At 38.3% G+C, this 16,626-nt stretch overlaps 1 protein-coding gene across 1 annotated transcript in view; it reads left to right on the top strand.

The window, feature by feature from the left end:
* The first annotated feature begins 2,971 nt into the window (after positions 1 to 2,971).
* Positions 2,972 to 16,626, top strand: part of LOC124167260 (small conductance calcium-activated potassium channel protein) — a 671,763-nt gene continuing 658,108 nt past the window's right edge. Inside the window, exon 1 of the mRNA XM_046545150.1 lies at positions 2,972 to 3,099. Coding sequence (XP_046401106.1) covers positions 3,058 to 3,099 — 42 coding nt within the window. The 5' untranslated portion in view covers positions 2,972 to 3,057. The remainder of the gene's footprint in view (positions 3,100 to 16,626) is intronic.

Raw genomic sequence — 16,626 nt, 5'->3', positions numbered from 1 at the left:
TTCAGTCACTTTATTAGTGTATCTGCAAATAGTGTACATGCAGAAAGGAAAAAAAATACAATGGATTGTTACTGTGCATGGATGGAGGTGACCTCTTCCGAGTAGCGAATAGCGGTTTATCAGAATAAGAGGAGATACGCTCGCATGGTACTGAAATTTGACCTACATAGAGTGAATATAGTGTCCTTTTTCAACTGTACTACTCATCGACCTCAATAGGAGACTCCCCGCTAAACCCTTTGGCTTTTGTTTTATTCGTAATACCACGTGGTGGATTCATATGTAGAACGGGACGTTCTCTTCGCCGGAATGTTATGTGTACTGTAGTTGTTTTGAGAGTGTGGAAGTTAGCAGCATCCGAAGCGGGAGATGGGGAGACGAACGCTTTACGAGGAAGGCAGCAAGCGGTTGGCGGAGAAGGCACATTCAAAGCTTTAACCCTCCCCGCCAAACCCCTACGCGGGTTGGTGAGACTGGGGGATGGGGAGTTTATTGCCTCCCCTCCAACCATACAGCTTCCCCTCTAACGGTGACGTCAGGTGTATGTGGGGGTTGGTAGTGACGTCACAACAATGACGTCACGCGACGACGACGACTTCCCCCCCTTTTGATGTTCTTTTTTTCTAAATACATTTCTCTCCCCCTCCTTCCCTACCCTCCCTCTACCATCTTACCCCTTGCATGTGTGTCCCCGCGCGCGTGTCCGACCTAACCCCCACTCCCAACCCTTAAGCCTCCCCCAGAGATAAAAGCGTTGGGGCAGGGAGGAGGGAAGGTCTTCGCCGCGACGGGAAAAGAGACGATCGCTGGAAAAAGCGGCCGACTGCGCATGCCCCAGTTTAACGTGGGCACCCTCTCCTCCTCTCACTTCCCGGTCCCACGTGACCTCCCACCCCTCCTGCCCCCCTCCCATACTTTCCTTCACAAACCCTCCCCCCCCCCGCAGAATCCTCCTCCCCCTCCTCCTCCCTACATCTGCCGCTCTCCACAGCGAACACACCCGCGCCGGCCGACGCCGCTGAAACAGCGTCAGGCACCTCTCTGCCCTGGGCTCTCCTTCTGTCTCTGTCTCCAAACCAACCCTTTCCTCCCGTCACGACCCTCTCCTTATCACGACACGTTCATCTCTTCTTCCTCCCCCACCCTCTTTCCCCTCCCTTCTTCTTATTCTTCTTCATCCCCTGTCTCCTCTCTTTCTTCTCTTCCACCCCCTTTGATAATCCTCGGCCAAAGTCGCGTCATAAGCACGCACTCGTTCGAGGTCCGAGAGATTATAATACATATATACACACACCGACCCTCATAAAAATTTATATTGCATATATATACAAAGCACGCAGAGTGCCGTCATAAGCGTCACCATCCATTGTCCGTGCCCGGATTTCCCTTTATTTCTCAAACAACACTCCAGACCACCCCCTCTTTTTTCTTCCTGTTATCTCGTTCCATCGTTTCAACCACGCCCACCCGCGTTTGCCGAGAAAGCTCGAGCTCGCAACCTGCCCACAGCGGCACAACACATCGTCGTGATCTTCACGCACCTCGTGGCCTAAGGCAGCGGTTACCTTGTTGCTCCAGGTTTCTCCGTCTCTTCAGTGTCGGTGGCGGCTTCCGTTCCCACTGGCTGCGTCACGGCAGGAGGTGTTGATGAGGTGCACTGTCAACCGTGATCCCGTCTACCACGCGCAGAGAGTGTTTTGAACGTTCGTATGGTCCCTGTTCTTATGCTGGGCAATTTTTTCTTATGATACTGAAAGAGTACGGATGCCAGGCGCTGATGCAGAGTAGGGAACCAGCAGATTACGCCTGTTAACATAGCAGCGCTGGAAGAAAATACGAGGAAAGTTTTAATTACCAATTTTAACTGGTTCCTCTCACACATCGGTACCATTGCCACTGCTGCCTATACATAAGTGCACTCCAAATTCCGAGGAAACCACAGCAAACACCTTACATCTGCAACATTCTGGCAAGGCACTCCCTCCGAGATCATCCGTCTTCAACCAGGACATGTTCATTGAGACGAATTCAAAGAAGATTAGGCTTACTTTTTGACTATAGAATAAAGCTACCAGCCCGTGATCACCAAAAATAATACTACCGCTCTCCTGAAAGCTGATGAATCCGGCTGTGAGGAGTGTTTTCACAACCTTGTGAGAGTGTGCAAGTTGGTGGTTGTCACATTATCTGAACACGTTGACCAAGTTCATAAAAGGAGGTTTGAAATAGCACTTCGTTTATGAGAAGTCCCCAAATAAACCCGGGAGAAGAATAGTAACATTACCGAGGCTGATGTTGAGCATGAATCGGGAACATTCGCCTATCGATATCTAGAAGAAACGGCGTGCTGGACAACAGGAAGAAAGCAACTGTTATTTATCGTGGTATTATTCAATAGACATTTGCTCACTTCGTCATCCATCCTTCGTTATCTTTGAAGCCAAACCCCTGAGATATCTACCGTAATCTGCCTCCAAAAACTTCAAATCAATCAAACCGCGACGTAATACCTCCTGGTATTGTGGGCGTGGCCAGCCGGTGTTAATCTACAGATCGTCGCAGATGGGCGCTGGATACATGTTCTTGCGATTATAAATTGATTATTAAGCGGGAAGCGGCTATTCCCCTACATCGGTCTCCTCCAGCCGCAGTCGGGCCCCGGCAGCTCTTGGGGCCGTGATGCCGGGCCCTTCCTGGTCCGTCTCCTTCTCGTCGGCGTCTTCGGCGGCCGCGTCTTCCTCATCCTGCGCCTCCGCGCTGGCTGCCTACTCCCGCTGTCCCACGTCCCCGCCGCCGCCGGCCGCCCAGCAGCTGGCCCTGCACCGGCACAGCCGGCCGTCCGTGTCCCTGCCGCCCGCCGACTCGGCGCAGCAGCTCGGCAACAACTTCAGCTGCCGCCGCCGGGGTGGCTCGTGCTGCTACCCTTCGGCGGCGGCTATCACGTCGGCGGCGGACATGGAGCGGCTCGGTCGCCGGTAGCTGCGGCAGGAGCGGGGTCGCGGAATTGTGGCCTCCCCGCCCTCCTCGCCCCCCTCCAACCTGCTCCCGGAGGAGTCCATGCTGGTCTGCTTCACCAGTGGGCACTCCTCCTCTGCCAAGGTAGATAGCGGCCGTTAATTATAATGACCAAATTAGAAAATATTATGAGAGGGTTCGACAATGATAGAGTAAATCTTATCATCAACCAAGTCACGTTTCAACATTGTTATATTTGTTTATTATCTTAAAACAATGGTGCCATCTTGATTGTCGAAGTTTTCATTGCTGTTTATTGCCTCGACAACGTTTGGGTAAAAATTATCACCAACCAAGTCACGTGTCGTAATTTTTATATTCGTATCTTCTGTTATAAAAATGGTTCCAATCCTAATTTTCGTATTTTTTATCATTGTTTTCGCCTTTTAGCAATGTTGCTATTGTGAAAATTTAGATAGCCTCAGTTCAGGCCATTGGTGTAGGTCGTTTGTATCTCCATAACATTGAGGATTACTCGTGCATGTTTAGAATTTATTTTAAATCTATCGTTATCAAAATAGCTTGATTATAGAATTATCAAAATCACATGAGTGACGAGTCCCGTCGTTCATTTCGAATGCCGTAATTGTTGCTACTGCTTAATATCTTTTCAACAATGTTACCATCATGCAAAGTTATCCAACCTATTTCCATGGCGGTCACTGTTCCCTAGGGCTACTTAGAGTGGATAATAATTTGCGTCTGCAAGTTATTCAGCAGATGGAAAAATTCTATCGTGACCAAATTAGCCAATATTGGAAGAGAGTTCGACAATGTTTGAGTAAATATTATCACCAATCTAGTAACATCTTGTCATTGTTATATTTTTTCTTGTCCAATAACAATGGTGTCATCTTAGTTGGCGAAGTTTTTAATTCTGTTTGTTGCCTCGACAATGTTTGAGTAAAATGTATCTGTATTCCACGGAGGAGAACTCAAGAATGTTAAAATTTATTTGATACCTGGCATCACAAAAATAGCTTAACTATGAAACTGTCAACAACCCATAAGTGACGGGTCTCGTTAATAATGTCGTTTGTCGTAAACGTTGCTAAGATTTTTTTATCTTTTAACGTAGACACCATCAGGCCAAGGTAGCCAGTCTATTACCAGGTAGTTCCTGCTTTCTGAGCATTTTTTTGTATGAGTCCCTTGGGTCTGCATTTCATTGAGGAGACGTAAAAACACTCTCAATATATTTGAAAAGTGTATTCCTCTAACTACCCCCAGTAATTGATTGTTTCATCACGTCTCGTATCGTCAATGTTATTGCTACTTGTTTTCTTTGGGCATCGTCACCGTTTGGTAGCTTAGCTAACCATCACTATGTTTGCGACGTTTGTAATAGCAGTCGATTGAGTTGACTCTCAAAATATTTTGAAGAAATTTCAATATTACGCTATGCAAATCAGCTAACTTTATGGGAGTTGTAGGCAATGAATTATTTTCAAATTTAAGAGTAGTAATTTGACAAAAGAAGTTAACCTAGGAAGTTGCCGACTGTGGGTTGTGAATTGTCTATACATAATTAAAACAAAGTGGATAGTTAGTGTCGTGAAAAGTGGGCGTGATATCTACAATAGCACTCCTAACAATTTGAAAAACTGCATTGTATCTTCTGCTATATTTTGCGCATGTGAATATCATTCAGACAGATGCTCCTGGTTTAATGAATAGTACTATTAGTTTAATTTACACACGTCAAGTTTGCGTCCCAGTAGAAAACTTCTATTAATATAATACCATAATCCCTTGTCTTTTATAACCTCTTTCCATTTAATACCTATCTTAATATCTACACGTATAAACTAGAGCCAATATCCTCCTCCAAGTGTAGATCCTAATTACCTATCTTAAATTGTTCTCCTTATTACACTAATGGCGATTGCTTTCACTGTAAATGATGGTAATATGCAGCATAAATTCGAAATTATTGGGTGCATAAATTGTGCATATATGGTTGGTACGGTTCCTATTTTCATCGCAGAATGTGTTTCAAATCTCTCAAGTTCATTCAAATATACAAGAAATTCAATGCTACTTATGGGTCCCCTCCTATTCCATTCAAACTATGCTTACTGCTTATCTTTCTTTGGCGCCTTTGAATCATAAGTTCTGATGCAGAAAATGAATACAAACTGAAGGTGGTATCTACATTTCCCTATCTGCTGTCATCTATAATCATTGAATGCTCCAGATTTTCATTTTCATTGCATGAATATTGACGTGTATCATCAATACTTACTTTTATAAGCTATTTAATGTTCTTTTTCTTCACGCGGATGGCACTTTACTTCATTTTACTATGATTACCTCACCAAACCTACTGTAAGGTAGCTTAATAATTTGCCATCCGACACTACAATTTACCGTTGTACGCCAACCACTGAAAGTCCAATTTCTCACAAAGGTAACTCTGATTGGGTTAGATATTTTTTAAATTATGACTATCAATTAATTATTAGAGTTTTTATATGCAAAATTTGTTTTTATTTTATTTAAGATTGGCGCAGCCTCGATTATCTTTTCATCTCCGCATTATCGCGCATCCCTTTGTCACTTATTCAATTTTCAAGGCCCAATTTCTCTTTCTTCCTTTCACTTATTTCTTCTGTCAATCATCATCCTTTGCTAACCTGTAAAACCTACTGAAATTATCTGCTTGGCGCGCGCCCAATACCCTCCAACAATACTTTCACCTAAGGCATTCTCCAGTATCCGATCTTTCCGCTCTTTTTTCTTTCTCTGCCCCATTTAATGAATTTCGCAATATCGCTCAAAAGAAGGAAAAACACGGGTGTCCCTTTATTCATCACTACTATCATCAAAATTTCAGTATCTTAAAATTTATTATGGCTGCTCTGCAATTAATTTTCCGATCAGCTGCTCTTTTCACTACTGCTTGTCTTGGAAATTAAAGGCATTCAATAACTAAATACATGAACTACGACATGATTATTCTCCATGATTGTTCAGCACCAAGTGACTGATTATTGCCTCTCTGCCAAGGCGGCACTTGATGCCTTTCACTCTGGATTTCGTAAATTCTTTAGTACACAATCCGCATTATTGAAAGTTACCGATGATATCCGTTGTGCAATGGATGGTAGGGTGGTAACCATGATGCATTGTGTTAACCTTGCACTTCTTCTGCAAAAATTGAGAAATCCTAACTTCTCTTGTTCTATTTTAAATTGATCGTCTAATTTAATTATTATTTTGTAAAATGTTAATGTGGTTTTCTTTTTGCGTAGCCTTTTAATATTTTTTACCTATTTTGATGAATAATATTCGTCAGGGACTTTTAAATATTAAGTTTTTTTTATAGATTAAGTATATTTATGACGATATGGAGCTATCAATATCACCTCCTTTGAATTAATCTAATGCCGAGGTTATGCGGATGCAAGAAGTATAGTAAGTAAATACATTTTATAGTGCCTGAATTCTCTATCTACGATTCCTATTTATTGAGATAGCATAAAAAAGAAGTCCTTTAAAGAACTATCTCGTTGTAATCGTGAAATAGGTCCATCGTTATTTTTTCTAGAAACTTTTTATCAGTTGTCGACGATGAATTTATATTTAACTTTTCTGCTAGGTTCATGCAACTGCCTCATTGCTCATAAAATGAGCTTTGGAAGGTCGTCGCCATGTACATCCTTGGTTGTGATCCAGACTATTCGCAATCGCAAAAATACTGCATCGTATTATTCCCATCATCTCCTTTGCATTGCCGTTTTTACTATCAATGCTTGGAGTTCTGAGGTATTGTGAACATTGGTTAAAATGTTTGTCATCATAACCATCTCTTTTGCGGGAAAAGTAACTCTGACAGGTCGCTACATCGTAAACCTAATTCCACCTATTAATTGCGATAAGAAACATTTTAATTGATTCAGAATTGTATCATTTCCTGCCAATTGCTCCCATCTTTGCAGATTTTGACGAATTTGTTCGTTTTGAGGATATGAAGAAAATGTTTAATGTCGTTCCAACCTTCACTATTACATTTCGTTGCTAGGTGGTTGCAGTTTCTTAATAACTCGTCGGATAAAACGTAAAATACCTAATAAAGTAGTCCTAATTACCCTTACAGACTTATATAATGGTGATTTAATAGTTAGATTTAGATGGGCTTAGTTTCAACTACCCAGGAGCCTGGAAAATGATTTTCTTTATAATGCGTATCTTTTATCTTGCTAAACCTTTTCTAATATTCTCTCACTCTCTGAATCATTCTTATTCCTAAAGCGACGTTTGCTATTTATCTCCATTTACGTAGCGTAAATCTATAGATTTGGTGTAAAGAATAAGGGCTCATGTAAGTGGCAGCTGCATTCAACTTTCTTCGATTAAAAATGGTGACAGCGAGTTCGAAACGTATTGACACTACTTTCATTGAACGCTTTCAGCCATATCTATCAAGAACTCCGGTAAAAGGTCAGGAAGAGGTCGTTAGTTCACTTACTCTCAAGTTTTTGTGTGAATATCCCCTTTGAGTTTGTGCGCCGATTACTTTCATATGCTGTGAACCGCAATCATCAGAAATGTTCAAGCGACGACGTCGTAGGATGATGTCATTCCTTATGAAATTGATTAAAATATTTACGTAATGCACTGAGTGTTTTTCTTAATAATACCAGTTACCGTTTTAGAGGAAATATGTAAGTGCATTTAATTTAGGCAGACAATTTAGCAACAATTTATGTATCGGTTACAAAACAGGGATGATAACTGATTGAAAAGGAATAATATTTAATTCAGCACTCACTCCCACGGCCTTAAGAAATACAACGGGAATTCAATAATGTAATGCAACTTATTTTTTTATGAAACAGGGTTAGTTTTATCCAGCATTCACATACGCCGTGTTATTCCCCCATCTTTCAGCTAGACAACACTATTTTATTTCGTAATCTCTATGTATTATCTCCTATATAGCAGTTGTTGAGAAGTTGTGGTCAGGAAATATTCCGCTGCTAACATTTTGCGTGTATTTTTTTCTGCACGCCTACAAGGCACCATTCCACTTGTCAATGTCGGAAACAATGTCGTACTGTATCCTTAACTTCTTTATCATCCTCTCAGCCGCGATGATGGAACACTCATTGTCCAACGGCTTTGCGTCCACTGCCAGATCACTGCAGACATGCTGTAAGCGCCTGTGAATATGTGAGATACCTTCTTATTCGTATTCCCATACCACCAAGAACAGCTCACATTGGCCTTTTACGTCGGGATTTTCAACAAGATAACATTTAAACGTGTACGAACAACCATGCCCTGAAAAGGGGAAACTTACCCAGACAGGACTTCAACCCGCGACCTCTCGTTACGCAGGCGAGGACTTTTAGCCCGCCGCCGTAGAGGCCGGCACCCTGGTTTTCCGCCGAAAGAAAATCACTGCCAGTGGTTTGGAACGCTCCTTGGTTACAGGCGTCATTTTAAAAGCTCCGTATCGTGCGGTCACCTATCGGAAGTCGATAGAACTATACAAGACGATTTGGGAATGTTTTTAAGAATTCCACAAGAACTTTTAAGTTTACTGAACTAAAATTGACCCTAAAAAAACTGTTTTGCATTACTCATTGAACTCTCCCCGAATATTCCGTTTTAAGCTTGCCTCGTAGGTGGATGTATTAACACAGAAGGAAATGAAGGTGACGCTAACAATACTTTTTTTTTGTTTCGTTTTTCATTGTAAATATATTTGCTGCTCCCTATTTAGCAGTTGTTGAGAAGCGATGGTCAGGAAATACTCCGCTGATAACATTTTACTTCTCTTTTTCTGACCTCTATCAAAATTCTCAAGACCGCACATACATTTATTTTAACTCTTTTTTCAATTTACCGCCTCTATATTGTGGAATTCCCTACCGATAAACATCAAGTCATCGCAATCCTTAGATCCATTAGAAAAAGATTGTACTGAAAACTAATGTCAAAACATTATTCTTATAAGTGTTTGTTACGATGTCTTTAAGCTTAAAACACGTGTATTTTTCGTACAACTGACATTGAATATACTAATGTGTTTTGTCAAAACATTTTATTCTGGTGAGGTTTCGTTATGATTCCTTTAAAACCTAAAACAATAAATTTTTGAGTCACTAACAATGAATATTTCGTTAAAATGATATTTAGTTGCTTCTAGCCAGAATACAATATGTAATTTTTCTTCTTTGTCTTCAATTGAATTATCCGTTAGCCTATTTATAACACGTAGTAACCCGGTGACTGTTCGCGTCTTGGAGAGGTGAATACAAAAACATTAGGGAATATTTAGCTTATATTTTGATTAATAGGTAGTGATATCCGATTATTTCCTAGCTTCAATGAAATGGAGTGATTATCGTCCTATCTTGATCGCTGAAGTCGCCACGGTAACTGATTTATAGTAGAATTTATCAAGATCAGTCATTTACACTATCTGAGATTATATATTAGTTTTTAGAATGATGATTAATGATGATGGCTAATGACCAGTGATTGATAATCATTAAAATTCAAGATATTTTATCATCAACGTGAGATGGGTTGGTAACTCATAATGCGGATAATAATTCAGGATCCGATTTTATTTTGATTTAGAAATTTGCTTAGGCTGGGTACTTTTAGTTACACGAGCCATATAATAAAGACGTAATTAAGTGGAAATCAATAAGCTTTGTCAGAATTTATGAAACCTTCGGCCCTTTTTGTAGTCAAAGAAAGGGTAATCAGAAATCTTTGGAGTGACGTCTTAAAATATCCTTACATTCGCTAAATTTTCTAAACTTGTTGAAGAGGGCATATTTGGAATAGATAATCAAGGAATTCTAAAACTTGACTGTGGATAAACGAGAAGGAGACTCCATTCACTAAGTTTATTTGGCGTAAACCATAGAAAAGGGAGATTGTTGGCGCAATATAGGGAAACAATCTGGAATTTGCTGTTTGGAATCGCTGTCAATAACCAACATTTATAGTGAAATATGTAGTTGATTGAGAGGCATGAGGTTAGTTTTTAGCCAGTTTTTTTAAGCCTACTAAATTTTCAGAGCTCATTCTTTTTATAAATTTATGAAAACTGCAGACATTGGCATGTATTAACGGAATTTATGAAAATCTCATGAAGGCTGACATTATAGGGCTGACTTGGAAAATATGAACCAACTTAACAAATTTGAAGTCAGCTTGGCATTAAAATTTATGGACGTAAATTAGAGTATGAAAAAATCATTTTTACATGCTTAATGGATGCTGGAGGAGAAGAAATCATGGATTTCAAGCTGTAATTGATCGTAGGTATACGAAAAATTTGAATTTCCGGACTTGGAATGGCATTGGCTTCGTTTAGGATTTCTATCCGTGCTACGTTTTAACAAATCTCTTTCATTAATTTACTTCATTGATGCCATGAATGTTGTTGAAAAAAAATACCCGTGGTTCCTCCACTAGAGGCTTATTTTAGAGCGATGATGACATTTTGTAGTGAAATTTACGAACTGTTGAGATTTTTTAGGGGAATACTTTGAAATCTTCCCTTTCTTCTGTGGTGGCTTTATGGATATTGTTATTTATCGCTCCAATTGAGAATCAATATGTATGTTAATATTTTTTTACGAATCAGAAACTGCTAACTTGTAAAAAAGTAATTCCCTTTGGCGTGGTATTTCATTTATTAGATAAACACTAATATGGACATTGTTGGGTTCAATACTAAGATTATTACTTACAAGAAATTTTAGGACTCTATACCGAGTTTTTTCGTTGACGGTGCATTTATCCTTCCTTCCTCTTGTAACACTACCAATTAATGCATTACTACTCACCTACTATTTGTTTGGTTTCGTGTTATCTTAGGGTATAGAAACACACTTATTTATAAAATAACATGCACAAAATATCACTTTTACACTTTTATATTCAGAATATCATGAAATAAGACTAATTGGGCCCAATTTACAATCGATCATTATAACAAACAGATTGCATAACTTCCATTTATATTCCAATGGGCTTTTAACTCTTCCCCTTGTGTATTTATAATAATCATTCAAGTCTACTTATCGGGTTCACTGCTCGCGTCTCCACTCAAACACTGCCGGATGGTACAGTACTCCACAACTCCACTCTCTGCCGGATATCTTCCTCCACGATCCCTCTCTCGATCTTTCTCCGTCTTTTTTATTCACGCGTCCTTCCTTCTATCGGTTCTCTCTCTTGTGGGCGCCTCCTTTTTCTTTGCATCTTCTCTTTTTTTCTTATTCTGCCGATCTTATAAAACACGTCTTATACGTAGCTCTCTCAACCCACGACTCTTGCTTGTGTATTTCCTTTCCGCGTCCCTCACTACCATTCTTGCCTCCTCACTACAATTGTTAATTTTAAATTATTTAAACAAACAACATGGTGGCTTGTTTACATTATGTTACACTCTTCTACCCTGAAACTCTTCCAGCTTTGGTCAAAACACCGCCATAATCATTCATTGAGAAACTGGTCTTGATCCTTTATCAGCTTTCGTAGTAATTACATGGCGTTTATAGATTTAATTTTGCTACAGTGTAACCTCATCATTACTGGTCAACAGTCCTAAGAATGGTTTGACGCAGCTCTTCAGTCAATTCTCCTATGAGCTAATCTTCTCACATCAATGTATTTAGTCTCTTTCACGTCCTTTATCTGTTCCATATATACTGTTCAATGTCATCCTTTTCCGTTCTTGCCATCTACTTGACCTTCGACGATTGTCTTCATCAGGCCATCATGTCTCAAAATATGGCCAATAGGGTTGTTTCGTCTTCTTTTCAAGGTTTTCATGAAGCTTCTTTCCTAATCTTCTTAGGACTTCCTCACTACTAACTCGGTCTCATTTGATCCTCATCATTCATCTTTCGCACCACATATCGAAGGCCTACGCCCTTAATTTCTCCGCGGCTGTCATTATCCATGCCTCAGTTGAAGCATACTCCAAATTGAAACTCTGATAAACGCTTTCCTTACTATGGTGCATGCTATGTTGAAAACTTCTTCATTTTATAACTGATAACTTCAGGCTTTACTTTGTGAAACCTCTCCGTATTGAAAATAAATAAATAAAACTCTGTAAGGTTCACTATTATTTTAATATGGGCACGACCAGGGTTTCGTAGCCTCATACCGAGGTCCGCCTCACCGCTCGTAACCGAGGTCCACCTGAAGATGTAACCACGTTACGAAACCCGGGTCGTGCCCATTAATAATAGTGAACCTTACAAAGTTTTATTTCCAATTCTTCATTTTATTCAAACTGAATGATTGTAATCTTCACACTGAGTCACTCCACCGACTCTTTCAAAAAATCTCCTCGCTTATCTACATCCCTCTAGCTACAACCTACATATCCGATCGTCTTTTATTTTTCTCGCTGCCCGCATCACGCTGCCACCACTTTGTGACATTCGGACATGCCCCTAGGTGACAGTCACTCCCACTTTGCCGCGCCCTCTCAGCCTTTTAAGAAGCGGACGCGCGATAACATCCACGAGCAGCTACGTGCAGAGACGAAGAGTGAACTCTTTTTTGAACTTGACGAGATAAGACGACCGATTTTGGAATTTTTTTATTTTCATTTTGCCGTGAAAATGTCATTTCCGTGACCCTGAGGTTTTTTTGAGAGTGTCAATTCTCATTCCTCATGCCGAGAAACGTTCTCCAGTGGGAGCCGAGAAAAAAATCTCTCCAGAAGAACGAGGGAAATACTAACTTTTTGAACTCACGGGAGAGGGCGACGGAAGAACACTGCTGATAGCGCATTTCCGAGCGTCAAAATTATAGAGATATGCTCTCGATCTGATTTCCGTTAGAATTTCCCCAGCGCACGCAACATCTCAGGACTAAAATATAGACGGAACCGTAAGCGTCGGAGCTGTCGAAATACCGTTCGTGGTTTATCAGTTTCCTGTCTTGATTCTGTTACCTCATTCCTTTAGCCTTCATGGCCCATAAACTTAAACACACAAGACAAGCTCTTGGAGCGTCTAAAGCGGTAGTTACGTATTCTATTAAGGGTTTAGTTAGTTCAGTCGATAAATTGGCCTTCAGCTTCTCACCCCATTGACTTTGGATCGATTCCCAAGTATAATTTGGTTGGAGGTTTGTGGCCCTTCGATGAGTTTTGTTCGCAGGGACTGAGTAACTTCGAACTCGGCTTTGTTGGTTGCGGTCGTCTTCGGTGACAGCGGGGCAATGTCCTCGCATGCTTAACCGTATGTCACGGGTCACGAGCCCCACCTGGGTCGGGTGCTCCTATTCAGGTCACGAGTGCTTATAATTGTACTACGTTTTTGCCTGTTAGAGACTCCCTTAAATGCCTCCTTACGGTGTGGTGAAGATGAAAATATGTACGAGTATAAGTAAACTATTAAAGAGGGATTCATACATGTACTTGTAGGATTTCAAGCTTTTTTTACCGGGAATTTTCACTTAAATATTATTCAAAATTTATGCTTCACGACCCCTTATTATATATATATATATATATTTTTTTAGATCACGAGATGTGGGTCAATTGTAAATATTATTTATTTTTTCCAAACTTTGCCAACGTTTCGGACATTATATTTGTCCATCCTCAGGGCTATAAAAATGATAATTTATGATACAAAATTAGTTAAATATAGGCAATTTTACAGTTGTTATACATTAAAATACATGGAAATACATATTCAAAATTTACCTTTAAGTCTGATGTTGTTTTTATTTATTTATTTACAATTTGGTTGCTTGGATTTCTTTCTTTGTTGGTTATGTCATTTATTAAATTATGATAAATTTTGCTAAGGTAAGTAATGTCTGTTCTTTTATTGCAGCTTTTTTTATTTCTGGATATGTGGTACATTTCTTTGAATAATCTTTTTGATAAAACTGGTTCTGTATCTAAAATTTTGGCCTCTTCGAAACGAAATGAGTGACTGTTTGTAATTGCATGATCTGCTAATGCACAAATTTGAATTTTGGTCTTAATTGATGTTTTATGTTGTGAGATCCTATTTTTTAAATATTGACATGTTTGGCCAATGTAATTTTTATCACAGTCTTTACATGGAATTGAATAAATGATATTGCTTCTAAGCTGCATAGGGGTATTTGACTTAAATTAAAACACAAAATATTCCTTTAAATTTTATAACCTTTGCTCATTAGACGTCAAATCCCTTTTTACAAATATCCCCCTCGACTTGGTAAACCAAATTGTAATGGATAATTGGGAAATACTAAACCAAAATACAACTCTAAACAAAGAAGATTTTTTTGAACTTTTTGATTTATGTATAAACCAGGGGTATTTACAATATAAAAATTGTCAATACCATATAAAAAATGGTGTTCCTATGGGATCCCCAGTGGCAACCATTTTGGCAGATCTCACCATGAACAAACTATTAGATACAGTGCTACCAAAGATACCTTTTAACATACCTTTCATCTACAAATTTGTTGATGACCTATATTTAGCAATACCAAATAATATACAAGATAACACTATTTTACAACATTTCAATGATTTCCATCCTAAATTGCAATTTGTAATAGAAAAAGAAAAAAATAATGAACTTCCTTTTCTGGATATGATCACTAAAAGAAACTCTGATGGTTCCATAATAATAGATTGGTACAGGAAACCGCATAAAGCAGATAGATATCTAAATTTTCTTTCCCACCACCCTCTAAAGCACAAAATAAATACGGCCATGGCACTCAAATTTAGAGCACTCAGTTTAAGTGATAAGATTTTCCATAAAAAAAATTTGAAAATAATTGGTAATATTTTAGAAAAAAACCACTTTCCAAAAAAATTAATCAATAACATACTGTATTCAAATAAAAAATCATCTTCACAGACTCACAATACAATAACTACAACAAATATATCAAACACAAATACAGACCAATATCGAGGAATGATTTATATAAATGGATTATCAGAACAAATTACCAAAGTATTCAAAAAAACAAATTTTAAAATAGCACATAAAAACTATAAAACCCAACATAAACTCATATATTCTAAACTTAAGTCAAATACCCCTATGCAGCTTAGAAGCAATATCATTTATTCAATTCCATGTAAAGACTGTGATAAAAATTACATTGGCCAAACATGTCAATATTTAAAAAATAGGATCTCACAACATAAAACATCAATTAAGACCAAAATTCAAATTTGTGCATTAGCAGATCATGCAATTACAAACAGTCACTCATTTCGTTTCGAAGAGGCCAAAATTTTAGATACAGAACCAGTTTTATCAAAAAGATTATTCAAAGAAATGTACCACATATCCAGAAATAAAAAAAGCTGCAATAAAAGAACAGACATTACTTACCTTAGCAAAATTTATCATAATTTAATAAATGACATAACCAACAAAGAAAGAAATCCAAGCAACCAAATTGTAAATAAATAAATAAAAACAACATCAGACTTAAAGGTAAATTTTGAATATGTATTTCCATGTATTTTAATGTATAACAACTGTAAAATTGCCTATATTTAACTAATTTTGTATCATAAATTATCATTTTTATAGCCCTGAGGATGGACAAATATAATGTCCGAAACGTTGGCAAAGTTTGGAAAAAATAAATAATATTTACAATTGACCCACATCTCGTGATCTAAAAAAATATATATATTTAAATATTATTGAAATAGTTTCGAAAGCCATGAAACTTTCGCTCTTGATTTTGTCTCTACAAAATCAGGCAGGATTAAAATGACTTTCACCCGCATGTAACTCCTAATCTATCCTCGAGAGGGAAAGCAATTAAAATGATATCGTGAGTTATGAACTAGATATGCATGAGAACGAGAAACGCGTGGGACGGTGTAATATTTCACGCTGAAATCTATGAAACAATTTTTTGGGTTTTTAGCCAGGTATCAAAAAAGATAAATACTTTTTAGGTCGCTGTGTCATCAAATGATTTGCTCATTGTCCCCCGGGGAAAAGAAGCGCTATTTTTTCCTGTTGATAGATAGGCCTCATTCCCGTTATTTCGATGATTATATTTTGTCCAAGTCAAACTTTAAAAAGTGCGCTTTTGGCTGATACTCTTTTAATGGACTAATCGCATAGTAATTTATAAATCAAGATTTGTTAGTTGCTTGTATTTTCCTTGAATTTTTTTTACATTAATTACGATATCTTTTATTAAAAAGGTAATATCTTTTTTAGCTCTTTCTTATTCATACGAAAAATTGGAAATTAGATATTTCATTCCCAATAATTTAAAAAATATCGTAAATTTCAATATAGTACGGCTACTTTCATTTGCTTCGTATGAAGTGCTACAGGATTCAAGTATTTTTCCTTGCCTAATGAGTAGGTATTCAGCCCACATATTTTACGTTGTAGTGCTGCTGTATAGCGAATAAATGCGAATCCAGTGCTGTGATAAAACATTTTAAACAAAATGTATCATGCATAGGATTGATACCCGAAAATATATCGGTATATTATCAAATATAGCCCAAAAATTCTTGGCATTATTAAAGTGGCAGACATTTCACTATACATATATCCATTTTTACTCTCTCAGATGTCCAATTTTACTCTACAGATAACCAGTCGTTGATAA

This window comes from Ischnura elegans, chromosome 10 (assembly GCF_921293095.1).
Source record: "Ischnura elegans chromosome 10, ioIscEleg1.1, whole genome shotgun sequence".
Lineage (NCBI taxonomy): Eukaryota > Metazoa > Arthropoda > Insecta > Odonata > Coenagrionidae > Ischnura > Ischnura elegans.
This window is presented reverse-complemented; position numbering and strand designations above follow the sequence as displayed.